At 40.5% G+C, this 26678-nt stretch overlaps 2 protein-coding genes across 5 annotated transcripts; one reads left to right on the top strand and one right to left on the bottom strand.

Moving 5' to 3' along the window:
• Nucleotides 1-582: 582 nt before the first annotated feature.
• On the bottom strand, nucleotides 583-4430 carry LOC145584540 (uncharacterized). 4 transcript variants are annotated; one of them, XR_014100385.1, is made up of 5 exons: nucleotides 3764-4430; nucleotides 2571-2685; nucleotides 2428-2501; nucleotides 2065-2089; nucleotides 583-1540 (listed from the first exon to the last, which is right to left on the bottom strand). XR_014100385.1 is itself a non-coding variant. In XM_081641386.1 (5 exons), the coding sequence occupies exons 2-5, from the start codon at nucleotides 3891-3893 to the stop codon at nucleotides 1448-1450; spliced, it is 363 nt and encodes a 120-aa protein (XP_081497512.1). In that variant the 5' UTR covers nucleotides 3894-3902; nucleotides 4207-4413; the 3' UTR covers nucleotides 583-1447. The 4 variants fall into 4 exon arrangements, 1 of the variants encoding a protein (XP_081497512.1); XR_014100395.1 differs by lacking the exon at nucleotides 3764-4430 and adding an exon at nucleotides 3139-3534; XR_014100390.1 differs by lacking the exon at nucleotides 3764-4430 and adding an exon at nucleotides 3325-3534.
• Nucleotides 4431-21719: 17289 nt separating this feature from the next.
• Nucleotides 21720-26446, top strand: LOC145632366 (uncharacterized). The gene is made up of 13 exons (XM_081684730.1): nucleotides 21720-22045; nucleotides 22285-22355; nucleotides 22458-22720; nucleotides 22820-23218; nucleotides 23402-23516; nucleotides 23712-23890; nucleotides 24056-24179; nucleotides 24402-24487; nucleotides 24671-24811; nucleotides 25301-25572; nucleotides 25777-25830; nucleotides 26032-26150; nucleotides 26367-26446. Exons 1-13 carry the CDS (start codon nucleotides 21720-21722, stop codon nucleotides 26444-26446), a joined length of 2229 nt encoding a protein of 742 aa, XP_081540856.1.
• Nucleotides 26447-26678: the final 232 nt, after the last annotated feature.

Here is a 26678-nt window from a genome sequence, read left to right as displayed (position 1 = left end):
AATGAATTAATGTAATTGGATTCAAATTTCCCTAGTTTTCGTTGTTTGCTCTAAGTAGTGTTTTAGATGTTCCTCTCTCTATATCTCGATCATCCTAGTAGTCTAATTAGCATAGATTGATACACTTAGTAGTCGTGGTTCGACCCTTTACTTGCCACTAATACTACTAGAAAATCCGTCCTTTTTGGACGCTTTTAAAGCCTTTTTTCGACGCTAAAAAGCGTCGACGCTTCAAAAAAGCGTCGAGAAAACGTGAGTCGAGAATATTAGTCGTCATCAAAAAGCGTCGCGAATCTCGACACTATACTGTGTCCAAATCTTTATACGATGCGTCGGAATTCACAGTAGTTGGCGCACTTTCTTAGCTTTAGCGACGCTTTTTTGTGTCCACAGTTTCATATATTTGATGTTAAGTATTTTGCCGACGTTTTTTCTGTCGATATTTTCTTTGTTAGGGACGCTTTTTCTTGTCCATATTTTTTACAAAAATATCTTGAATACAATAAAAAAATATTTCCCACTAAAAATTATTACTAGTTTTCAAGTATTAATTACCAATATAACCACAGCAAAATTAGGCCAAATTTTTTTATTGCATATAAATATATTTATAGTTTATGTACAATATCTAATACCAATGAGTTTTCTATTAAAAAAGGTATAATTCTATCTTATACCAAGGAGCCAATAGTTCAAAAGTTCAAACAAGAGGTAATTATACATAAGCACAGAACAAAGCCAATCATAGGCATCACTACTAAGACATCTAAGCTGGAGGAAATAGGTGGCATCAAACTTCGACAGTAGGAATACATAACTCATTTTCATAAGGGGTCTTCACGCAATCTGGGATAGAATAATAAGTCCTATGGCCAATAGCCATATCATTACAACCTTCAGCAAGATTATGGGCAATGACATTGATATCTCTACGAACATGCTTTAATCTCCACCTCTTCAAGTTTCCTAATGCTATTAGCAATGTCATTTATTATGGCAGCAAGGGGATGGTGGATAATGGGGTCGAAGGTGTCAATTAAACATCACCTTAATGGAAATTGCATCCGTGAAAAGCTCCACTCTCTTCACATCAAAAGCCTCGGCCATAGCCAAAGCATCTCTAACAGCATAAAGCACAGCTGCTAGCGCCGTGACAGCGTTGTATTTGTTGGAGAAACCCAATAAACAAGTCCCATCATCATTCCGAATCACTCCACCACCAACAGCAACATTAATCCTCCTCCAAGAGCCATCTGTATGGATTCTTTTGAACCCAGGGGGGAGGAGGAATCAACTGCTGCTGCAAAGGAACAACAGGGCAGAGGGTCTTCAAGGACAGAATGCGGCATTAGCAGTAGCTCCATCCTCACCTGAGGGAGGGTGGAAGATAGAGACAACAGACTGAGAGGAACCAGCAATCCCAGCAGAGATAGGGATAGCAGCAAAATTAGAATACTGACAACATCATCGAGAATAAAAAACAACAGCAACAACATTGCACAGCAACAATAGCAAGGTCGACAACAGTGTGGTCAACGTTCTGCAACAAGAACATTATCAATCATTTCAACTAATGACAAAAATAAAATTAGTAATATATACGAATACCGACCAATTACAATGATTCAACAAGAAACCACACCTAAGACTTTAAATCAATAACTAGAAAACCACCCCCTTCTTTCAAATCCTCACCATTAATGAATCAACCCAAAAATACAAATTTTATCGCAACAAAACCAAACACAACCCAAAATTAACAAAAGTTCACGATTATAGGAACATAGGGAGCGGAAACCATGAACCAAGCCAAATTAAACAAGCAGCATATATAAGGATAATATATTTTTATGTGTTGCATTATTATACAAGCCAACTAATCAAATGTCAAAAATATAAATAGAGTAGAAATAGCTCAAAATAGCTTCCGGTAATGTCAGATTTTTGTTTCTAGATAATGTTAGTTTTTACAGGTAATGTGAGTTTAATATTAGAAGTTGTAATTTTTTCATAGCAATATATATATTCTATAAATGATCTTGCATATTTTTAAGACAAAAGTACCTTCCAGAATCCTCCCCACCAAAACCTACAGAGAAAAATGAATGGATCAGTAATTAAAAAAATATACATATAAGATATATTACAGCAAAACAAATCTTAATTGTCAAATCTTGAGGATATACAAAAGTAGCCCAAACATGTTAAAGTCAAAATGGTTCATTGAAATGAAAATATAAAATCTATTTTTAAGGAATAAGTTGGACAATTTGAGAAAATAGGGAGCAAAATATTTTTGCACAAGGCAATAAGACAAAAACAAAAGCTTGAAAATACAAAATAAAAAAAAATAAAAACAAACAAACAACCAAACAAACCACCACCAATTAGCATAGGTTTACAGATGAAAGATATTCACCAACATACCTTCCACCAAGACTACGATTTAACGGTCTTAAAAGCCACGGTTTTGGTTTTCGAGATTCCACAATCTAGCAACTCTAGCAATTCCAGGGAAACCATTCATACACTATAAAAATAAGAGATATATGTAAGAAAATTGTACATACTTGCTTATCAATGTTTCAGTTTGATCCCATGTGTCTAGCTTCCATACGTCCTTCTCTGTTAATGGTCTTTTATAACCAAGCTCCATGAGGGGATTCATCCACAAAAATAAAATATCTATCATCAAGGTAAACAAAATAATAAGGCAACTTGTTAAAGAACAGAACACTTCAGAAATTGAGACTACATGTTCTGATGTATATCTTATTAGGATATCATAATCAAGCAACAAGTCCTTCCTTCAATGAGAAAAGTTTATAAAATCGTCTAATTAGCCATCCTAAACATGTTTACAAGTTTCCAACTGAAATTGCTTTTATACATATGACAAGGAAAATGCGATTATGATGTCTCTTTAATTACTATCTTGAAAAGGAAAATGTAATTATGATGTCTAATCATTAACTAGAAGTGATTCAAACATTTTAGAATTTAGAAAATCATCAAATATAAAATTAACAAGGATGGAAGATCAGCTCCCAAAGGCTACCTACTCAACATCCAACTAAATAGTTTTGAAAACAAAAGTTAAGAGAGGAAAAAACCATACTAGAGAATATGTTAACATACCTCTCCGTTTAGATTAGTTCTTTACCAAGAAGTTTCTCGTACTCACTGTCATCAATTAGTTCATGCCTTATGGGAGTACACCCCGGGTAAGGATCCAAACAGAATGCCCAAATTCGACAAAGTCAACTAAAATTCATGTCAGAAATAAGAACATAACTTCAACACACACCAATTTAGTTCTTATACCTCTCTAAGGCGAGCCAAAACCGCTTCCCTCTTCGCCACCTCTTCATCGCTTTCATACAAACCAAACTCAACCAAAAATTGAAATTCCAACCCATTCACCTTAAATCACCATCCAATATAACACAGTCAGAGTTCTATTCTTATGATCAAAATTCACTGCCTACTAAACTAATTAACCAAATTGGTAACTAAATGAACTCTATCTACACCCAATCGCCATAATTATAAACAAACAACATCAATTTATACAAAAAACAAACTAACTACTCAGAAAAACATGAAGCAAAAACTAATGCAATAATCAAAATCTGAAATCAAATTTAGGATACATAAATTCAACACAATGTAGACCCATTAAAACCCAATTCAAAATCAATCAAATCAAAATGTTAAGAACAACAAATACCTAGAAAAATTAGAATAAAATAAATGAGGTTACCTTGGGTAAAACGAGCACCAAGCTTAGCATAAGAAGAAAGCTTAACATCAAGATTACCTTCAATCTTCCGGGCTTCTTTTCGGAGCTCTTCCCACCCAGATTCCTGCAACTCCATACTCAGATCCGACATCCTACCCACCTGAGCCGATTACCACAACCCACCAGACTTAAGAAACCTTGAAATTTTTACTATTCAATCAATTAAACCCATCATCTGACCATACTTCGGTAACATTAATGGGAAAAAAGCTTTAAAAACAATCCACAAACCCAATTTCGAATAAAAAAGAAAAAAAAAACAAAAACAAAATATACGCCTTAATGTTGTCGGCACGGAGATGAGGAACAAATTGATTAACATTAGACAGATCTGAATATATAATTGATGTACCTTAATTTGAAATGATTTAGAGAGACAAAGATCTAAACTTATATTGATTTACCTAATTTCGAAATAGAATAGAGAGGGACGACGGACGAAAATGTAACTTTGAAACTAATGTAGCACGCTATGAAATTGATTCAAGAAGGGCGAAGATCTGAATTTGAATTTTATTCACAGAGGAGCGAAGATTTGAGTTTAAAATTCATGGTTCCATAAGCCTCTTTGTAGAATTACGTATGAAGATGAGAAGAATAGTTAGGGTTGATAACTGAGTCACTCAGTGGTAAGGGGTTGGTTTGTTTTTTCTTTTTTTCTAAATTTTGAAATTGTGGGTGTTGAATTCACGTGTTAGTCGCATGCTAGAGTTTCTCGACGCTAAAAATCATCGATAAAACACGCATAGTACATTTTAGAGCTTACACTACCAGTCTAGCGTCGAAGGCCCAGTGTCGAGAAAGTACTCTTTTTGTAGTAGTGTAACTAGTTTAGTGAAGAGTTTAGGTATTATAAATTTATAATTTGTTTAGGGTTATAGCCCAACGACCTATTAAACCTCTATCCAATTTTGGCACCATTGCCAAGGACTAAGGCGTTCTTTAATTTATGTTGGTTAGATTAGGTAGGTTCTTGTATATTATTTGATTTTTTGTTTTTTTTTTTTTTGCTTTTCTTTGTTCTTTGTAAAAAATGTCATGTTTATCTTTTCCTCAATTTGATGATGAACCCTTCCATGCTTACTTTGATAGATTAGATGGTTTCCTTAGTTACCATGGGTGTTCTCTTTGTGAAGCATGTAACATAGCTTATTGGGGAATGAATGAGTGTACTAGCGGAATGGTTAAAAGCATGTTTAACTGTGAATTTTGTGCTTTGTCTTTGGATGATGCTTGGAATTTCATTGTTTGGTTTGCTAGGGATAATTGTGATAGGGATTCTCATGCTTCTAGTTTTGATATAAATTGTCAAAATTATTTTAATTTTTTCATGAACATACTTGATGTGCCTAATGCTCCTAAAAAATAACCTATTATGTATGTTAACTCCTCTCCCTTATATGCTCATTGTGACGAGGTTTGTGCTAATTTTGATGATGTGCAATTTAATTTTGATCATGAACCTCAACCCAATAACGATGCCCAAATTCTTTCCCAAATCCAGTATCTCACCAAACAACTCTAAGAGCTTCAAAAGGAACAAAAATTGAGAGAAGTGAGGCTTGCCCAAGTGATGAGTGCTAGGGTTTATGTAAATGGATGTGAGACACCTCATTTGGAGTGTGAGAGTGGTTTTGAGGATAATGTGGGCCGAGGGTGTAAAGGTGAGGTATGATTTTCTTGTGATGAGAGGGTTTTTGAGGATTTTAATCCTTTACATTCCCCATTTGAGCTTTAATGCCATCCTTCCCCATATTCACCCCCTTTGAGAGCTTTCCTAGGTGAGGATGAGTGAGCCATCTTCAATTTTGAATGATGGAATTCATGAGGAGGATGATGATGATGAGTTTGAGCTACCATGAGAGATCGAGCATCCCTTGAGTGATGGTGGAGGAGTTGAGAATTAAGAAATTTTCAATTTTGAGGATTCCAACCCCTTCCCCATCTTGATGAGTCTACTTTGCATGTTTGTGACCTTTCTATCCATGATTCTTTGGACTCCTTTGAGGTTATTTCTAGTATATTTATTGAAGGAGTAACAAAGCATTATAGCCTTTTGGGAGAGTTCATTAACAATGCTTTATGGAAAAGGGATGAGTTTGAGAGAAACCTTTATCCTTTCATGCATGATTTAGAGACTCTAGGATTTGAGTTTCTTGAGGGAGTTGTTGTTCATCGGTATGATAGAGAGGAGGATGAGGTTGTTTCTCTTGGAGAGTTTTTGTTTGAGGGAGATGTGAGTCATGAGAATTCCTTTGAGGATTTTATGATTGATTTTCATGCCCTCATTGGTGATGTGAGGCTTTGCGAGACCTTTGTTTCTTCCCCACTTTCTCATGTCCCTTTTCCAATAAAATTTGACCACATCCTCTACTATCCTATGTTCCTCCCTTCTTTTCTCAAAAATCCTATTGAGAACCCTTTCTTTTTTTTATGAGACTTCTCCTTCTCATCCTCCAATTATTGAGGAAATGGGTGATTGTACTACCCAAAAACATTTTGAGGAGAGTTTGCCTTATTTTTCTTCTTCTTTCTCTTCTTATTTTCTAAATTTCTCTTTTGATTTTTCTTCCTTCTTTTGGCATCTTCCTCCTCACTTGTGTGCAATAATCTTGTTGCACGTTCTTATTCCGTCATTTGCCTACCTCTTATCCTATGAAATGTGTAGTAGTGCAATTGACAAGCTCTTGCGTTCGTTGCAATATTATTTACTAGAGCGGTCTCGCTTGAATGTTAAACAAGCCTTTCTCCAAAAGTAACCCGAGTTTTAATTCCTTTCATTTTCTTTTATTTTTAGATTAGATTTTCTCTCATGGATATGTTTGTGTGCCTCCTGCTAGGTACATGACTTAATATAGTCTTATGCAATTGTTTGGATCAAGAAACAAGGAAGTTTGACACGTGTAGGTACTGTTTGATCGATTTTACTTCCTGGTTGAGTTTTTCCCTCTTTTCTAAAACCCATACGTGTTCTACATATGGCTACAACCCTCTAGGATTTCATGCTCAATCTACCCAATCGAACGTTCATTGCAATGTAGAGTACATCCGAGTTTGTGAATTCACCAAACCATGGAAGCAAGTTTAACTTGCGAGATCCCATCAATACGTGCCAACCCTTCCAAAGTTAAGGCTTTCGTGCGATGCATCGGGACTCATAACTATGGACCCTCTTTGACTACCATAATCCTTGAAATTTAGATAACTAGAGCCATGGTTAGATTGCAAACTCATTGCATCATATTATGCTTATTTGACTACTGGTGCATCTCTTGAATCTGCATATCTTGTACGTGTTTACACTAACCGTTTGTTTGAATTGTGTTTGAGTCTAATAAACTGATTAATGACTATATAAGACTTTGCTCAATTAATTAGCTAATAATTAAAGTTGAATAACATTGAATAAACATGACTTAGCATGACCATATGCTTGTCCCTTTAAAGCGGAACACAGGAAACAGGTTCGAACTAACGTTTCAATATTGACGCAAAGGTCTGGCCTGCGCGATGGCTCTGGCGCAACGCGACAATGCTATTGTTTGTGTGATGGTCCAGTTTTCTGCTTGAGTCTTCGCGCTAAGTCTGATTCATCAATTTATTATTAACCAAAGTCGTTTTTAGTCCCTAATTGAGTCCAATCACATAGTCCCATGATCTAACATAAGTGTCAAGCCTACCACTTTCACTTACAATTTAAAAGCACACACTTTACGTCTGTTTTACTATGACCATGTATAGAGAGTCTTGTGTGCGAGTGTTTTCCGTCATTTTTTAGGGGGGTAAGTCGGATATTAATCCTCCCAGCATAACCATGTTGTTTGAACCATTAAGCTTGATTCCCAAAAAAGCATCTGTAGGGGAAATTTCAAGCATCCCACACTTGAGCCCCACTGTGATCTTTCAATTAAGTATGGTGGCGTCCAAAGGGAAGGAAACTAGAGCAAAAGATTCGCTAACAAGTTTTAGGAACTTGTAAACCGTTCACATGGTGAAGGTTACACCCCTTCACGATCCATAGATCGCTTACTCCATAGTGGTCTGGATAAATGACTGGATATTCGAGGATGAAGGTACAAATCCAACCTAAAAGAGATTGAACCTGCCCTAAAAATAGGCCTCTACTTTATTCTTCTAATATTCATGTGCGCATTCTGACTAACAAACAATCCATTGGTTAACCCTAAACCTGTTTAATCTATGTTGGTTGAATATTAATGCACAAACAAATCTATTATTGACGATCAATTGAATTAAAATAACATTAGCCTAAATAAAATTATTAAATATCTTATTAAGCGTGATTACAAGTACAAATTCCCTTTAAACCTTAAATAGAGGGCATGATAAAGCAATAACAATAATATATGATATCAAGCAGCATAACAACAATCATTATCTTCATAATAATAATCTCGATAAAGCATAATATTAGCAAGATCCTAGGCATGATACTAACAAGATTAATAACAAATCCTAGTGTTTTGGTTGTTTTTTCCCTCGGGAGAGTTACGTCACAAAGTCTGGTCTAGCGTGAGTTGTACCTGCAAAACAAACAGAGACTCCGGGTGGTTGGAGCTCCGCCTCCGACGATCAAGTTAGTAACTTGAATAGGAGTAAAAAGGTGCGGAAATTTAGGTGGGTATCTGCTCGGATTCCAAGCTCAAGATGTCTCTTTCAAAGAGTAAATGTGTAATAAATGGTTAAAATGTGCCTCCAAATGGAGGAAATCTCCCTATTTATAGGGTCCTTGGGTATTGTGCCCCCGATTAGGTCATCAAGCCCTAATCATTGGTGGGCTGCGCCGCATTGCAACTTTCTCGGGATTTGGGCCATGAAGGCCGCCTTTTTTCCTCTTTCTCTGGAATGACACGTGTCAAACAGGGGGTTGGTCCATTTTGGACTAACCCTAAGGTGACACGTGTCAATTTTTGGTTGGACCACGTGGTAGGGTAAAATTACCCCAAACATTTGCCCCTCACAGATGTGACGTGGCATTCTACGTGGCATCTGTGACACGTGTCACTCTTCCATTGGAGGGTGATTTTACTGCCAATTTTTTACTGCTCACCTTCTACGGAAATTACGGAGATGCCCCCGGATTTACCCCCTATATTTAGCCGTTTACCCTCATTTTTTGTACATTTACAAAAAAATTTAATACAGATAAACTAAGAGAGAGAGTATGCCTTTACGTCTGTGTCAAGCGCAAGCAATCAAGCTCGTTCCCATCTACCACATCCGGTTCCGTCTTACCATCACATATCAAATCTAAAGGTACCGTCTCTGTCTCTCTCAACTTTTTTCATTTTTTCCCGCTTGTATATATTTCTTGCAATAAATGGATGCATCACCAACACACACGGCACATCATAGGTTAGAGTCCAGCCAGTCTCCTAGTACGGCTGAGTCTAGGACTGGGAGTGCCGCCTCGGGGTGTTGGGACCACTTTTATGCTTGGAATCCGACCGTCTATGTGTCTGTGCAAGACACAATGGCTTGGATAATGCAGACGACCATAGATCCTGATTATAGGAACGAGGGCTCAGGCGGGCAACCGCCTGAGGGGGAGACGTCAGGTAGGGAAAACCCGACGGCTGCTGAGAGGTCTCCTCCGCGTGCCCTTTAAACCCCTGCAGATTCCTTCCTCGATGAATGCGATCAGAGAGACGGTGAGGAGGCCGTCTCTATGCCCTGCTTGCAAGATGAGGAGTCCTCCGGAGAAAGCTCTGCCTCTAGTTCTGAGAGCAGTGACGAACCTATGTCACCGCTTGAGGATAGTGAGGTGGAGGAGAGGAAGAAATGGAGTGAGAAGGACAACCCCTTCAAGATCCACATCTCTGCCAAAGATAGGGCAAACATGGACAAGGACTTGGAGAATTTCAAACTTATGCGCCCCCTAGCCGGTAATTTTAGCATCCGGGTGCCGCCTGCAGAGGGCACTGTCTCTGGAAGGATGACGAGAGGAACGCCACTACCTACTTTTCCTGTTATGAGGCGGCGTTCATAGCCGGGCTGAGATTTCCACTTCACGAGGCGGCGTTCCTAGTCGGGCTGAGATTTCCACTTCACGAGGCGATGAAGGCAATTTTTAGCGGCTATGGCCTTGGAGTGTGGCAACTAACCCCCAATTCCTGGGCTAATATCTTGGGGTATGTTGCCGCCTGTGAATTTTAAGGGTGGCATCCCGGCTGGGAGGCCTTAACCCATATGCATTACCTGAGTCGCAACCTAGGCGGCTGGAGGGCATGGTATACATTGACCACACATCCTCAATGCATGATGACTTTGGACAAAGTATCCAAATTTGACGGCCGGAAGCACCGCTTCTATTTGCTGTCTGCACCTAGCCGGCGAGAGAATTTTGAACTGCGCCGGTGTAATAAGAACCCTAACCTCCTAGGCCGGAAGTGTTGTCTTCCCCGGATTCTGGATGAGGACTATGACAAAATAATTGAGACCAACTTTTTTGGTCTTGAGACTGCTACCCTGTCAACCGGGGAATCAATAAAGGTTCTAAAGAACTGGATCCCAAAAAGCGCCTGGTTCAGGGACGAGGCCTTTTTGTCCGCCTGCGGGCTCAGCACAATGTTTACCAAACGTATGCGCCTGAAATTTTGACTGTCTGGGCTATTTCCATGTCAGCTGTTGTGCAAATACTGATATCTTTGCTTTTTTTTTGCAGAAGAAGCTTTAGCCATTCTCCCAGAAGAAAAAACACCTAAACGATCCTCCGCCTCCATCCGCAAAGATCTGGCGGAGAAACAGGCGGCTCAGATCAGGGCCAAGGTAAGATGCCTGATCCCTTCTTCCTTAACTTCACAAGTTTCATTTCCGGATGCATAACTGACTTGCATCCGCTTTACAGGGAGGAAAAATCCCCAAAACATTTGAGAAGACTCTTAAACGGGCAAAGGATGACTCCGTCTCTACCCCCTCCAAGTCTAAGAAGTCTGCCTCCTCTTTGACTCCTGGAGCCAAAGCCGAGAAGACTCAGATGCGCATAGAGGGGAAGATGCATGAGGTATCCGACAGCTTGGGTCTTGACCTTGCCAACCCTCTATCTGTAGGCAGAGGTTTTATAGCGCATGTGAGTGGCTCTCACCACACCGCCTCTGAAGGTAAGGCAAACCCATTTGAGTCCCTGCCAGAGTTAGGGTGGCCTTTGCGAGTGAAATCTCACTCCCAACTAACTTCTTCCTCAGACGGTCGGCAACAGATTGGTGCCGCCTGTATTTCGCACTCATCAAATGTTGATTGTGGTGAAGATCACTCTCCCCGCTGGCCAGACGTCCAAAAGCATGCCAAGGCCATGCTTGATGCTGTCCGGAAGAGGGACAAAGACAATATCCCATCCCTTTTGGCTGAGGTGAGGTGTAAAGAAAGTAAAGAAAATAAGCTTCAAACCTTGCTTCGCCTGCATATCTAACCTGATTCGTTCTTTGCAGGCTCTTTTGCTGGTAGACGGTCTCAAACGTCCTTACTCTCGCAAGCGGGAAGAGGTAAAGAGAGCCAACAAGTTAGCCAGAGACGCTGACAACGTTGCTCTATACTCTTGTACAATAAATGAACTTGAGACTAAAGTCACAATAATGACGCAGGCGGCGAAGATTGAGCAACTCGAGAAGGACCTGGTGGCGTTCAAGTAGAAAGCTGGCGACGCTGAGACGACGCTCAAAAAAGCTCAAGAGGAACTTGGAAAGGCTAAGGCGGAGCTGGACTCTCTCAAGGGGGTCTCCAAAGAGAACATCGACCTCAAGGCTAAGGTCGAAGAGCTGGAGGAGGCGGCTGCCCAGGCGCAGCTGAACTTTGCGACAACCTTGGAGGCGGAACAAGAGCGCCTGGTTGCTGAGAGTGAGGCTCACAACGATGCCCGGATGAAGATTGCCTGGAACGCCTTGTATCCAAACAAGGAGTACAACGTCTAGGCACTGGCTCACAAATATGCTGAGGAGGTCGTATTCTTGAGTGAGAAAGGCGAACCAGAGCCGGAGTCCTTTGAATTCTGGGCCAACACTGAGCTGTCGGAGCCTTGGCATCCCGTCCAAGGTCAAGTGCATGAAATTCCTTCTTATGAAGAAGATGAAGGGGACAATGACTAGGTGGACCCGTCTGCGGCTCAACAATGATTCTCTGCGGCAGTATGCCATTTTCAATTTTTCTTATTCAGCGGTTGTATGCCAAATTACTTTCTCTCCGGCCTGCGTGCCGAGTATTTGTTGCCTTTACCGGCTGAGGAGCCAGGTTATTTGAATATTTGTTCCATTTCCCGGACGGGGTCCGGTTAACAAATCTTTACCACAACCGTTTGGTTGGCTAGTTTTTTAATGAATGCGCCGACTGAGTCGGTTTTGATCATTTTGTGCCTTGAATTTTGCATTTTTAGTTTTGCAAGTATGTTTGATATTTTTGCCTAACTTACAGGAAGCATGCGGCAATTGACAGTCCGGCTGTTCTTGCCTCTGGGCAGCTGTGTGGTTGGTTTCAACTTAAAGTTGATTGATTGGCTTGGAAACGTCTGATGCTTTAAAGAGCATGATATGTTTGCAAGTCAATCAATCACAATAGTGATTGTTTCAAACCAAGTACACAGCCTTCCATATGATAAGCGTTCCAGACTTTCAATCAGACGGAAGAAAGGTCGTCTGAGACACTGACAAGAGACGAAGATCCGTCTGTCCTATCATAAGACAGGAGGAAGATGGGCGCCTGGGGGGTTTGCAATCCAATTATACTTTTCAATCCTCTACCCCATTGTGAAGACGTGTATAATTTCGGAGGGTTATCTAGATTATCCAGGTCTGGCGGCTATGAGTTGACCAAGGCCGCGTGTATGTGTAGATGCACTTCTTGATAGTACTTATGATGATTGCCCCCGGAGGGGTGTTATCAGACGCCTTGTTACTCATTGGAGCAGGCAAAATTCGAATAACCATCCGGCCATTGGCCTCATGTCCTTTCAAGACGGTTGTATTGCTACTGCACAACCCTTTTTTCCCCAATGGGATAGCCTGTGCAATTTTGGAATGAAAAGCTTAAGAACTTCGGTCGGCCACCGACTGATGTCTTAGGACATCCGATGTTTGGAAAACTTAATCGTTCTTTAGACTATTCTTGTCATACGACTATGAGTTGATTAATTTGATCGTTCAATCTTTGTCGTCTGCTGATGTGTCCAATTTATATAGTGTTTCACCCCCGTCCCTTGGTCATAATTAGTAGTGTTTTTGGCTCTTTAGAGCCACTTTTATTACTAATCGGTGTTTTCTAATGTTTTTGTAGTTTTGCTTGAGTTTTGTAGGAAATTGCACATCTGGAGCATTTTCCGAGTTTTTCATGGAGCAACTACGAACATTCAGAGGACACGACCATCTTTGAAGCCCAGGACCGGTTAGAGCCGGTGATTAAGGGCTCGGTGTGTGATACCGAAGCATTTGGACCAAGTATTCAAGACCCGAAGAGGAGATCCGGATTAGGCCGAAGAATCAAGCCCAATCGAAGTCCAAGCCTCAAGGAAGAGGCCGGGCCCGATCGGGCAAGCTTGCGCCCGATCGGGCGGGCGCGTAGAAGAAGGCATCAGCAAAGGCGCTCCCGATCGGGTGAGCATTAGTTCGATCGGGCGCGGCTGACTAGGAGAACCTTGAAGAAAAAGGCGAGCCCGATCGGGCGCGTGTTTTTGGAGGCACCTGATTGCCGAGATCTTAGTTTTCAATTAGGATTTGTTTTAGAGATGTTTAAGCTGGGGTCACGCAGGACAAAAACATGGAGATTCTTTTTCCCTTTTCATTATGTGGAAAAGCTAAATTATGGTTTAATTGTTTGAATATAACTGCACTTGGTATTACTGACTGGGAAACTCTTGCCTTGAATTTTTATAATAAATATAACCCTGCGGAGAGAACAGCTGTACTAAGTAGTGCTATTCAGAACTTCGCCCAAGAGGCCAATGAAACTTTACATGAGGCTTGGGAGAGGTTCATGGATCTACAGAGAGAAAGCCCTCACCACAATTTGGCACAATGGCAATTGATCCAAGCTTTATACAATGGAATTGGAAATTCATATAGATTAGTTCTAGATTCTGCAGCTAATGAGAGATTCATGAATTTAAATGTGGACGATGCCGGAGAGGTTATCGAAGATAAGGCAGTACACAATTCCCAATACGGGAATCTAAGAGGGTTTGCAAATAAAGGAAAACACAATGTTGATTTCGTATCCTTTTTGCAAGCTCAGTTAACATCTATTTGTTAGAAACTAGATAATCCTACCGCTACTTCTAACTCTGTAGCTAATGTTTCTGTTGTTACTAACAATGAAGCTTTTTGTGAAACATTATGGAATTGTAGGGTTTTGGGAGCAAGATTGTAGGAGTTCCATGGAACAAGTTAATGCCTTCCAAACCTATAGATAACCCATACTCTAACTCTTATAATCCTGGTTTCCGGAATCATCCATATCTTTCTTACCGGAGTACCAATGTACAAAACCCTCCACCTTCACAACAACCACAACAGCAACCTACACCATAGCAGAAATATTACCATCCTAATTCTGGCCAGAAAAACAAAGCACAACCCTCATCATCTTCTTACCCTGCTATGACGGAAATTAGAGCAATGCTTACCAACATTCAAAAGCATATGGAGAGTAGGGATGCGCAAATTGATTCAATTTTAGCTCATAATAAAATCATGGATAATCAAATTGCACAACTTTCATCTACCCTACAAACCCGTCAGCAGGGAGCTCTACCATCACAACCAATCCATCCCACAGATCATGCCAATGCAATCACTCTAAGGAGTGGTTCACATTATGATGGACCTCCTATGCCAAAGGAAGATGGACTTGTTCCTGATCCAGATTCCTCTATACCAAACGCTAATCCTGCTAACCCACCAAGGCTACAAAAAGATACTAACTCTTTTAATGTTTCTTTGCAGGGTAAATCTCAGGATTAGGGACGAGATGTGAAGAGCCCAGTTATCAAACTACCGTTCCCTAATAGACAATTGAAGAGTAAGTTTGATAAACAATTCGGTAAGTTCTTAGAGGTTGTGAAAAACTTGCAGGTAACAGTTCCTTTCACTGATTTAATCACTCAGGTTCCTGCATATGCTAAATTTATGAAAGACATTCTAACTAGGAAAAGGGCCTTTAATGAGGTAGAAACTGTAACTTTTACAGAGGAATGTAGTGACTTATTGCAAAATAAATCCCCTCCTAAATTAAAGGATCCTGCAGATAATGCAAGCGTCTGGGGTAATGCAATACATGATATTGAAAGAGATCTTTCCCTAAAAGAGTTAGACCCTAAGGAGACAATGAAGGTAGTAAATTTAGTTCAGGAATTGAAACCTGCAGAGGTTAAGAAACCTGAACTAAAACCTCTCCCTTCTCATTTAAAATATATTTTTCTTGATGAGCAGGAACTATACCCCGTGATCATCAGTATTGCACTTGATGACCTACAAACTTTCCAAATTCTAAGGGTTCTTCAAACCCATAAGAGAGCAATTGGGTACAGTATTGATGATCTCAAGGGTATTAGCCGTGATTTTTGTATGCACAAGATACATTTATAGGATAACTATAAGCCCTTCATTCAACCCTAGAGAAGGTTGAATCCTAAAATGCAGGAAGTAGTTAAGAAAGAGGTTATGAAATTACTTGATGCAGGTATTATCTATCCTATTTCTGACTCCAAGTGGGTAAGTCCTGTACAGGTGGTGCCTAAAAAAGGTGGGATGACTGTGATTACAAATGAGAAAAATGAATTAATCCCCACTAGAACTGTTATAGGGTGGCGTATGTGCATTGATTATCGTAGATTAAATACCGCCACTAAAAAGGACCACTTTCCCCTCCCCTTTATAGATTAAATGCTTGAGAGGTTGGCTAACCATAAGTTCTTTTGCTATTTGGATGGGTATTCGGGATTTTTCCTAGTTCCAATTCACCCTGAAGATCAGGAAAAGACTACCTTTACATGCCCTGTGGTAATTTTGCATATCGTAGGATGCCCTTTTGTTTATGTAATGCCCAAGCCACCTTTCAACGTTGCATGATGAGCATTTTTTCTGATTTCATAGAGTCTATCATGGAAGTCTTTATGGATGATTTTAGCGTGTATGAGAAATTTTGAAACGATGTGAAGAATGCAATTTGATGCTAAACTGGGAGAAATGTCACTTTATGGTGACAGTGGGAGTAGTTCTAGGTCACATTGTATCTGATAAGGGCATACAAGTAGATAAAGCTAAGATTTCAGTGAATGAGAAATTACCTCCCCTAGTTAATGTTAAGGGAGTTAGAAGTTTCTTAGGTCATGCGGGGTTTTATCGTCGCTTTATCAAACATTTTTCTAAAATTGCTAAACCACTAACTCAGCTTTTACTCAAGGATGCCCCTTTTATTTTTAGCAACGAGTGTCTTGAGGCTTTTAACAGGATTAAGCAGGCTTTGATATCGGCACCCATCATATGTGCTCCCGATTGGAATCTACCTTTCGAGATTATGTGTGATGCAAGTGACTTTGCACTAGGAGCCATGCTCGGACAGAGAAAGAACAAATTTTTGCATGCTATTTATTATGCAAGCAAAACTTTGGATGAAGCCCAAGTCAACTATGCCACTACGGAGAAGGAGTTCTTTGGATGAAAAATTTAGATCATATCTTGTTGGTTCTAAAGTCATTGTTTTTACTGACCATGCAGCTCTGAAGTACTTGATAGCCAAGGCGGAATCAATGCCTAGGCTACTCCATTGGGTTCTTTTGCTCCAGGATTTCAATATTGAGATAAAAGATAAAAAGGGAGCAGAGAACGTAGTGGCAGACCACTTGTCACGTATCAAGTATTATGAGGGTAAGGATTCTCATCCTATAGATGATTCTTTCCCTGATGACAACCTATATGCAGTTGTAGAGCAACACCCTTGGTATGCTGACTTTGCTAATTATTTAGTGGGTGGTACTCTACCTCTTGACTCGTCCTATCAAAAGAAAAAGAAATTCTTTTTTGATGTTAAACATTATTTTTGGGATGATCCTTTTTTGTTTCGTTAGTGTGCAGATGGACTATTTCGAAGGTGTGTTCCCAAATGGGAATTCACGGTGTTCTTACTAGTTGCCACACCTCACCATATGGAGGACATCATGGCCCCACCAAAACGGTGGCCAAGATTAATGAATCATGCTTCTTTTGGCCTACTATGTTTAAGGATGCTAACACTTTTGTGCAGGCTTGTGACTCTTGCCAGAGGACTGGCAACATTTCGCGGCGGCATGAGATGCCTCAAAACGGAATCTTAGAAGTTGAAATTTTTGATGTTTGGGGTGTTGATTACATGGGACCGTTCCCTTCTTCAAACGGGAACCGCTATATACTTTTCGCCGTTTATTATGTATCCAAGTGGGTCGAGGCCATTGCCACTCCTACTAATGATGCCAAGGTGGTCCACAGACTTTTCAAGAAGACTATCTTTCCAAGATTTGGAGTGCCTAGAGCTATAATCAGTGACGGAGGATCTCACTTTCATGAGCGGAAGTTAGACACCCTCCTCAAAAAGTATGGTGTTTACTATAGGACAGGTTTAGCCTACCATCCCCAAACTAGTGGCCAAGTTGAAGCTTCCAACCATGAGATCAAGTCCATTCTAGAGAAGGTGGTGGAAAAATCACGGAAAGATTGGAGCGATAAGTTGGATGACACCCTTTGGGCATACAGAACAACTTTTAAAACCCCAATAGGTACTACTCCATATAGACTCGTGTACGGAAAAGCATGTCATCTTCCGGTGGAATTAGAATACAAGGCTTATTGGGCTATTAAGGAACTCAATTTGGATGCCAAATTAGCGGGAGAAAAGAGATTACTTCAATTTAACCAACTCGATGAGTTTAGATTGACGACCTATGATAGTGCCCGTGTCTACAAGGAGAAAACAAAGAGATGGCACGAAAGATGATCCTTCCGAGAGAATTCAAAGAAGGTGATAAAGTGTTGTTGTTCAACTCTAGACTTAAATTATTCCAGGGAAAGTTGAAGTCAAGGTGGTCGGGTCCTTCTACTGTCAAAAGGGCTAACAAATTTGGTTCTGTGGAGGTATTCGATGAACATGGTAACGAGTTCAAGGTTAATAGCCAAAGACTCAAGCTATATTATGAGGGGGCTACGATTGGTTTAGTTGAATTACTTCACCTAAGCGGATCCGGTTCATCTTGAGCTTTAATGTGGTAAGAGGGTCGTGCAGGACCTAGATAAACCAACGCTTTGCGGGAGGCAACCCGTATTTCTTACTTTCTAGACTAGTTTTTCCTTTATTTTATTTTTATTTTATTTTTAGAGAGGTGAGGAGAGTGCAATTTTACCTTTCATAAGTGTTTTTGTACATGTAGATCAAGTAAGAAGAATTAAAGAGAAAAAATTAGAAGAAAAAGAGCATTCTGATTTGGGTACGGGCCCGATCGGGCGAGGCTCGCCTGATCGGGCGCGCACCTAAGGGTCAAGATCGAGAAAAATCGTGCCCGATCGGGAAAGGAGTCCTGATTGGGCGCGCAATTTGAATTTTATCGGAGCTTTATTTCGCTTGATCGGGCGAGGCTCGCACGATCGAGCGCGCAAGGAAGGAAGAAAAATCAAGGGAAATTTCCCCGATCGGACGGATTTTTGGAGAAATCGAGTGAAGTAAAAAGATATGTCGGGCGAAAAAATGCTTCGAGTTCGTGCCCGATCGGGCGGAGGTCGCCCGATCGGGCGCGCACTTCACATTTCAGAAACACATATCTTCGCCCAATCAGGCGCGCCTATTTTTGGCCGGGGCTATAATTTTTTTTCTCCTCCTTTCTTTTCTTTTTCCTTCTTACTTATTCTTCTTCATTCACACTTTCTCTCTCTAAAACCTCCATTTTTAAACCTTCAAACTCGCTTTCCTTTCAAGATCTCCTCAAATTCATCCATCAAAACTCCAAAATTTTTACATATTCTTCATCCTTACACCTTCCTCTACATTCTCCACTAAATTTCTACCTCTTTCTCTCAAGATTTCTCAAAACCCTTAGAGAGAGAATGCTTCAAATCCTAACATTCTTACATAAAATGGCTTCAAAGAGATCAAGACAACAAAGAGGTGAAGGTTTGAGGCAACAACAGCAACCTATGGTTGACCCGGAGCTTCAAATCCTGAGATGGGATGAAGTTGTCATCACCTCAACCGAACAACGAGCTAGGATGCTTAACCTCATCCAGAGGCAGGTAATTTCTACTTGATTTGTGCATCATCCTACTTTGTCTAGGTTAGGAATTGATAAACCGGTAGAGAAATTGTTCAAAGGTATAGGAATGAGTGGATTTTTTCAAATGCACTATGACACCTATGATTATTTGACTTTAGAATTTGTTTCTAGCTTCAAAGTTATTAAAACTAATGCTTTGATCACTCATGTCCAATTCCGATTACTAAACAATGGTGTGCGTTTAACTTTAAAAGAATTTGGAAAATTGTTTGAGCTTAAATCGGATAAACCTATTGAACCCTCCCAAGACCACATTGTCGTGGTCTATAAAAGACTCACAGGGGAGGGTTTACTCAACCTCCAACATGCCAAAGGGACGTGGATTCAACATCCCGTCCCAAAGTTTTGGCAAAGGTTTGCCGGCCTCACAGTCTTTGGGAGGCATGAACCGGCAAACGTTAGGAGGGATGAACTTGAATTGTTGGCTTCCTATATGATCCCCATTGCTGAAAAATTGAACATACCGCATAGGATAGCCCAACATTTTCAAAGGGAGGCCAATGCGGCCGAGGGGGGTAGGTCTAGGGCGCCTATCTATTTTGGGGGGTTGGTGACCCATATAGCAGTAAAACACCTAGGATGGACCCCGACCAGGCATAGAAAAGTTGAGGGTTCGACCCTTATGGACCTAGCCTACTTAGGAGGCCTCAACTGGGTGCAACCTATGGGAGGTGAGACATGGGGGATAGTCCACCGGGAGTCGGGTAAAAGAGATCAAGCTTTTAAGCTACCCAACCCCACCTTGACCAAATTTTAGAAGGGGAAGCCTTCTTGTACCTTTGAGTTAGACGGTCAAGGCGAGGTTCAAGAGCCTCACCATTTACCACAACCCCACCATTCACCCCAATACCAACCACCACCCCAACCCTACACATATGGCATATCCACCTCCTCCGTTGATTACAACATAGACCCCCATGCCCCATATGACTTTCCGGCTTTTTGGAGCCAACTTGACCGGATTGAAAGAGGGGCAAGGGAGAGTGGAGGGTATGGTGCAAAACCTAGACCCTAGGTTAGGCACTCTAGATAGGAGGGTTGGCCATGTTGAGAGGAACCTCGGGAGGGGTTAATACCCCATGTATGACGATTATGCACGCCGAGGGGCTATTCCCCCCGAGGCATTAGTTCCCAATTGGTTCCAATACCCCCAAGGAGGGTATTCGACCCCCGGAGCCTATGGTACTTATGTGGACTACTCTTCATTCCATGGTTATCGGGCTGATGCTCCTTTTGGGGGGATGGGGGGAAATGTAGACCCTAACTACTTTGCAAGTGGTTCGGGCTATGGTGGTGCTGGTACGAGCCATGGAGGCGTCGGCTCGAGCTATGGAGGAGGATATCAAAGGATGGATGAGAATGATGATGAGGAGTAGCTTCTCCTAGCTACACCCCCAAGTCAATGAGGGCATTTCTTGATTTAGCTTGGGGGGAGATATCTTGTACATATGGTAACTCTTTCTCTCTTTTCTCTATTTATTGCTTTCTAGTATAGATTTTATTGCTTTCTAGTGTAGTTTTTATTGCTTTCCTTTATGAAAAAAAAATACAAAAAAAATTGAAAAATAAAAAAAATAAAAAAAATTACGTTCCAATGAATTGTAAATCATGCTTCAAAATCAAAAAAGCTTATTAAAGGGTTCACATTAGGGGTTTGACTTTCGTTGACTTTCTCTCTTCTTCCTCTTCTCCATGGTTAATCGATTTTGATCGGTTTCTTCATCAATCTTGAGCTTCGATGGCTAAGAAGAAGAAGCAGAACAATTCTACACCCCAATTAGTACAGCATAGAAGTTCTACTGATGAAATTTTACAGAATTTGCGAAACTCAGGTACAACTTTTGTTCCAAGCCTGATTCAGGAGGTAGACGAGCTTGTCACTCCGGCGCCGGCACTAGTCAATCCGTCTTGTGGTTCTATTCCCCGGAGTGATGCTGAAACTATTGCCCTATTTGCTAAAGCCATTGCTAGACTAACATCTTCGAATTTCAATAAAACAGTACCTAGGGTTTCTGGGTTTACTGTTCCATCGGATGCTGAAGCTGCTGCTCATCGATCTGAACCGGTTATCCCTGATTCTCACTCTGTACCTCCCCCGGAACAGAACTTACACAACGATGGTGAAGATCGAAGCTCATTCTCTGGGAAGTTAGCTGCTAAGGGAGCTCCCCTGTTCTTTGTTGCTCCGGTTGTTCAGAATGGGAAGCAGGTTGCTTAGCTTAAGGAATCTGAACTTGTGGAAGGTAATAGGAAATGGTCTAATGCTTTAGTCTTTTATGTTGTTGGTCATTACCCTACTATTGCTGTTGTTCATCGTTTCATAGTTCAACAATGGCATGATGTGAAAAAACCAGAAAATTTTTGGCATGACGATGGGTATTTTATCATTAATTGTTGCTCAGTTAGTGATAAGGATACTATTATTTGCTCTGGTCCGCATATGTTCATGGGAAAACCAGCAATCATTAAACCTTGGAGTCCTAAATTTGATTTTGGTGTTGAGATTTTGAGAACTATTCCTTTATGGGTTAAGTTCCCAAACTTACCTTTAAATTGTTGGGGTCCTGAAACTCTTAGTTGTATTGGTAGTTTGCTGGGTGTACCAATTTGCTCTAATGAATGTACTACGAGACAACTAAGAGTTTCTTTTCTAGAGTTTTAATAGAAATTGATGTTACCAAGCCATTGCCTAAATCTGTGTTTGTGGAAAGCCCCTCAAAGGAAACTCTGGAACTTAAGGTAGTTTATGAATGGACTCCACCCTTTTACTCTAAGTGTAATAAAGTGGGCCATGATTGTTCTGTTCAAGTGCCATCAGCTCCTAAGCATTCAGTGACTGCAGCTCCCAAGCAGTCAGTAACTGCAGCTCCTAAAGTGCAGCTAGTCTGGGTTGCTAAGCCTAGTCAAGCTCCTCCTGTTGTTGATGTTGATGCTTCTATTCATGGGTAATCTATTATCACTCCACAGGTTCATACTTCTCAAAACTCAGATGAGGGGTGGAGAATAGTTGGAAAGAAGACAAAAAGCCAACAAACTAGGGTTAATCAGCCTGCTTCTACCTCTAATGCTTTTGTTGCTCTTTTTGCAAATGAAATGGATAGTGCAGGTGGTTTCATGATAAATCCAAGTGGGGGTGAGGTTAATCCCCCTTTGGTGTCATGATTTACTCTATTTGGAATGTCAGGGGCCTGAATGAGCCTGGCAAAGTTGCCTCTGTAAGGAGGTTTCTTCATTCTCATTTAGTTGATGTTATTGGTCTTCTTGAAACAAAAATCAAATCAAAAAATGTTCTCACTTACCAGAAGAAGTTTGGCTCTTCTTGGCTTTGGATGTGCAATTATGATCATTCTCCTAAAGGGAGGATTTGGCTTGGTTGGAATGCAGATAGAGTAACTGTCAATGTTTTGAAGATTCATGAACAGTTTATTCATTGTAGTGTCTCTTCTAAGGATCTTTCTACTCAAATTCATCTCACTGTTGTCTATGGGCTTCACTCTATTCATGATAGGCTTCCTATGTGGGAAGGAAATAGGAACATCTCTATTCAGCATTCTCCATGGATCTGTGCTGGTGATTTTAACTCTATTCTTCATACTTCAGATAGGCTTCATGGTTCTGATGTCACTGATTATGAGATTAGAGATTTCTAGAGTTTGGTTGATGATTTTGACCTCACTGAGGTTAAGAGCAAAGGAGCTTTTTACTCTTGGTCAAATAAGGCTCACACTAGTCCTAGAACTCTTTCTAGGATTGATAGAGTCTTTGGTAACCAAGCTTGGCTGGCCTCTCATGGGCATATTGAGACTGTCTATCTTCCCCCTTCCTTATCTGATCACAGTCCTATTCTGTTGGATATTTGTCCTTCTCCTGCTGGGGGGGGTAGACCTTTCAGGTTTTTAAACTGCATTGCTGATCATCCTGATTTCCTTGATACTGTTTCTCAGGCTTGGTGTTCTGGTGGTTCTGTTTGGCAGAAGCTTAACTCTGTGAAGTCTAGTATCAAGTCTCTTAATAGCAAGCAGTTTGGCAACATTGAGGAGAAGATTGATCAAGCTAATGTTCAACTTGCTGGAATTCAGAACTTAATGGCTTGGAATCCTGATGATTTGGATTTATATGTTAAAGAATCTGATGCTATTAAGGTTGTCAAACACTGGAATGATATTCAAGAAAGCATCTTCAAATAAAAATCTAGGATCAACTGGATTAAGCTTGGATATGGCAATTCTCATTATTTTTTCTCAGTGATGAAGAATAGACAAGCAAGGAACAGAATTGACTCCATCTTTGACTCTAACCAGGTTTTGCTTAAGGATCCGGATGTTATTTCTCATGAAATTATCACCTTCTATGAGTCTCTTTTAGGGACTCAGGCTCCTTGGCTTCCTACTGTTGACCTTGTTACTATGAGGAGGGGTAAACAGCTTAGCTCTATGGCTCAGAGCTATCTCATTCAGACTGTTTCTCATGCTGAAATTGATGTTGCTCTTAAGGGAATTGATAGCACTAAAGCTCCTGGTATTGATGGCTTTAACTCCTTTTTCTTTAAGAGAGCTTGGCATATTGTGAAAGATTATATTTATGCTAGTGTTATTGATTTCTTTACTAAAGGGACCTTGCCTAAGCAATGGAATTGCACAACTGTCACTCTTGTTCATAAAATCCCTAATGCTTCCCATGTTAAGGATTTTAGACCTATAGCTTGTTGCACTGTGGTTTATAAGCTCATTTCTAAGGTCATAACTGCTAGACTTGCTGCTGTGATCGGTGAGGTCATTGATGATGCTCAAGCAAGTTTCATTCCAGGCAAGCACATTGGTGACAATATCCTTCTTGCAACTGAGTTGATCAAAGGCTATGATCACAAATTTATTTCACCTAGATGCATGGTTAAGGTGGATTTGAAGAAAGCCTATGATTCAATTGAGTGGGGATTCTTGATTACTGTTATGCAGGAGCTTGGTTTTCCTCAGAGATTTATTAACTGGATCTGGACTTGTCTTACTTCTGTCTCTTATACTATTCTTATCAATGGTTTTCCTGCCCCTCCTTTTGAAGCTAAGAAATGTTTAAGACAAGGTGACCCTATGTCTCCCTTTCTTTTTGCTATTGGTATGGAATACCTTTCCAGATGCCTTGATGAGCTTAGGTTAACTCCTGATTTTAACTTTCATCCTAGATGTGAAAAGTTAAACCTAACTCACATGATGTTTGTTGATGATCTATTGATGTTTTCTAGAGCTGATAGTGTTTTTGTTAAGCTTCTCTTCCAAGCTTTCTTGAAATTTTCTGGTGCTTCAGGGCTTTATGCTAATCTTGATAAAAGTGAAGTTTACTTTGGAGGAGTTTTTGTTGAAGTTCAGTCAGAGCTGAAAGAGCTTCTTGGTGTTTCTCAAGGTTCTATTCCTTTTAGATATCTTGGGGTCCCTCTCTCTTCTAAGAAGCTTACTATTGCTCAGTGTAGGCCTTTGGTGGAGAAGGTGACTGCTAGAATCCAAGGGTGGATGGCTAAACACTTGTCCTATGCTGGGAGGCTCCAGTTGGTAAAGAGTGTGTTGTTTGGTATTCAGACATATTGGGCTCAAATCTTTATCTTGCCAAAGAAAATTCTAAAAGAGATCGAGGCTAGATTCAGGTGCTTTCTTTGGACTGAATCCTCTTCCCCTGCTAAGAAATCTTTGGTTGCTTGGAATTATGTCTGTGTTCCTAAAGTCTGTGGTGGCTGGAACTTGCTTTCTCTTCTTGAGTGGAAAAAGGCAGCTGTCACTAAGTTACTTTGGGATATTGCTCACAAGGCTGATAATCTTTGGGTTAAGTGGGTCCATATCTATTATTTCAAGCATAAAGATTGTTGGACCACTCCTACCCCTGCTAATTGCTCTTAGTTTTTGAAGAAGATTCTGAGTTGTAGAGATATTGTGAATGATCAAGGGGGATGGGATGGTTTCATACAGGGTAATAAGATGAAAATCAAGAAGCTTTATGCTGCTATTAGGCCTCAAGTTCCTAAGGTTCCTTGGAAGAGGGTCATTTGTCATAACTTGGCAACTCCTAAAAGTGTATTTATCTTGTGGGATAGGCTTGTCACTAAGGATAGGTTGCTACAATGGCACATCTCTTGTGATCCAAGGTGTTTCTTTTGCTTAAATAGCAATGAAAGTGCTTAACACTTATTCTTTGATTGTGAGTACTCTAGACAGGTTTGGAACAAGGTGTTGAGTATCTTACATATTTCCAAGCCTATTCAGCATTTTGGTGATGAGATTGAATGGTTGAAGAAAATCTGCAGAAGTTGCAGATTGAAAAATAAAGTGATCCAAGTTGCCTTCACTGAAAGAGTATATGGTATTTGGATACAGAGGAATGCAGTTGTGTTTACTGGTTGTTGCAAGCCTGTTGATGTCCTAGTTAGGGATATTATCTTTCACTCAGCTTGTAGAATCCCAGCGGGAAGCAAATACTTGATTGCTTAGTTGGTTTGTCAAGGAGCTGCTTCTGCTGTTCTGTTTTGCTATTGTTGTTGCTGGTTTTGTTGCTGATTTCAAATTTATGAATGTTGAATGCTCTGATTTCCGAATTCTGAGTTCTGAATTCTGATTGTTGTTGTTGAATTCTGTTGTTGTTGCTGAATTCTGTTACTGTTGCTGTTTCCTGTTGTTGCTGCTGTTTTCTGTAGCTGCTACTGTTTTCTGTTGCTTTTGCTGAATTTTGCTGCTGTTGTTGAATTTTGGTGCTGTTGTTGAATTTTGTTGTTGTTGCTGAATTCTGTTAATGGTGTTGATCTTTGTTGCTGCTGCTGTTTTCTGTTGCTGCTGCTATTTTTTGTTGTTGTTGCTGAATTCTGCTGCTGTTGTTGAATTCTGTTGCTGTTGCTGACTTTTGTTCTGTTGTTGCTTGTTTCTAATGCTGATTTGTTGCTGTTTCCGGTCAGCAAGTCAGTTGTTGCTGGGTTTTGTTGCTGTTGCTGGGTTTTGTTGCTGTTTCTACAGTTGCTGTTTTGGCAGGCTGGTGCTGTTTCTGCAGTTGCTGGTTCAAGCTTGCTACAACTTGGTTTGGGTGGCTGCTGCTGCTGTTTCTATTTTGCTTTTCTACTGTTTTTCTTAGGCAGCATTTAGCTCTTTGTTTTGTTTTTCTGGTGCTTAGCTTGGTTGTATTCTCTGAGTTGCTGTATTACCTTCTTTTGTCTAGCCCTGTTGCTTTTGCAGCTGAGTCTAGGTGGAGGTTTGCTTTTATACAGTTTGCAGGGGTGGTGTTTCTTGTTTGCAGGTCTGTCCTGCTCTGTGCTTGTTTTTGTGTTCCTGGGCCTTGGTTCCATAACCCTTCCTAGAAGGTGGCTGGAAGCTTGAGCTCAGGTTGTTCTTGTCTCTTTCTCTTAAACCCTTCCTAGAAGGTGGCAGGAGATTGAGCTTGAACTGTTTGGTGGTTGGTTGGCCTGTTTTTCAGGTCTTGTGGGGTTTGGTGTTCGTTATAACTTAGCTCTTGTAAGTTGTAACTTTTCCTTTTGGTAATAAAATTTTTTATATTTTCCAAAAAATAAAAAAAAAATAAAAAAAAAAATAAAAATAAAAAAATAAATCA

Source organism: Chenopodium album, chromosome 1 (genome assembly GCF_948465745.1).
Source record: "Chenopodium album chromosome 1, dcCheAlbu1.1, whole genome shotgun sequence".
Classification (NCBI taxonomy): Eukaryota; Viridiplantae; Streptophyta; class Magnoliopsida; order Caryophyllales; family Amaranthaceae; genus Chenopodium; species Chenopodium album.
Note: the sequence above shows the minus strand (reverse complement) of the source record. Positions and strands in the feature narration are given on the sequence as shown.

What these genes read in the sequence shown, in the direction of transcription:
- LOC145632366 (XM_081684730.1), top strand. Translation starts at nt 21,720, where the DNA reads ATGTACTACGAGACAACTAAGAGTTTCTTTTCTAGAGTTTTAATAGAA. An exon ending in AGGTCATTGATGATGCTCAA is followed by an intron (nt 23,891 to 24,055) that starts GCAAGTTTCATT and finishes ACTGTTATGCAG; the next exon opens with GAGCTTGGTTTTCCTCAGAG. An exon ending in AGCTGAAAGAGCTTCTTGGT is followed by an intron (nt 24,488 to 24,670) that starts GTTTCTCAAGGT and finishes TTTGGTATTCAG; the next exon opens with ACATATTGGGCTCAAATCTT.
- LOC145584540 (XM_081641386.1), bottom strand. Translation starts at nt 3,893, where the DNA reads ATGTCGGATCTGAGTATGGAGTTGCAGGAATCTGGGTGGGAAGAGCTC. An exon ending in TGGTGCTCGTTTTACCCAAG is followed by an intron (nt 2,686 to 3,763) that starts GTAACCTCATTT and finishes CCTTGATGATAG; the next exon opens with ATATTTTATTTTTGTGGATG. An exon ending in GGTGGGGAGGATTCTGGAAG is followed by an intron (nt 1,541 to 2,064) that starts GTACTTTTGTCT and finishes TTCTTGTTGCAG; the next exon opens with AACGTTGACCACACTGTTGT.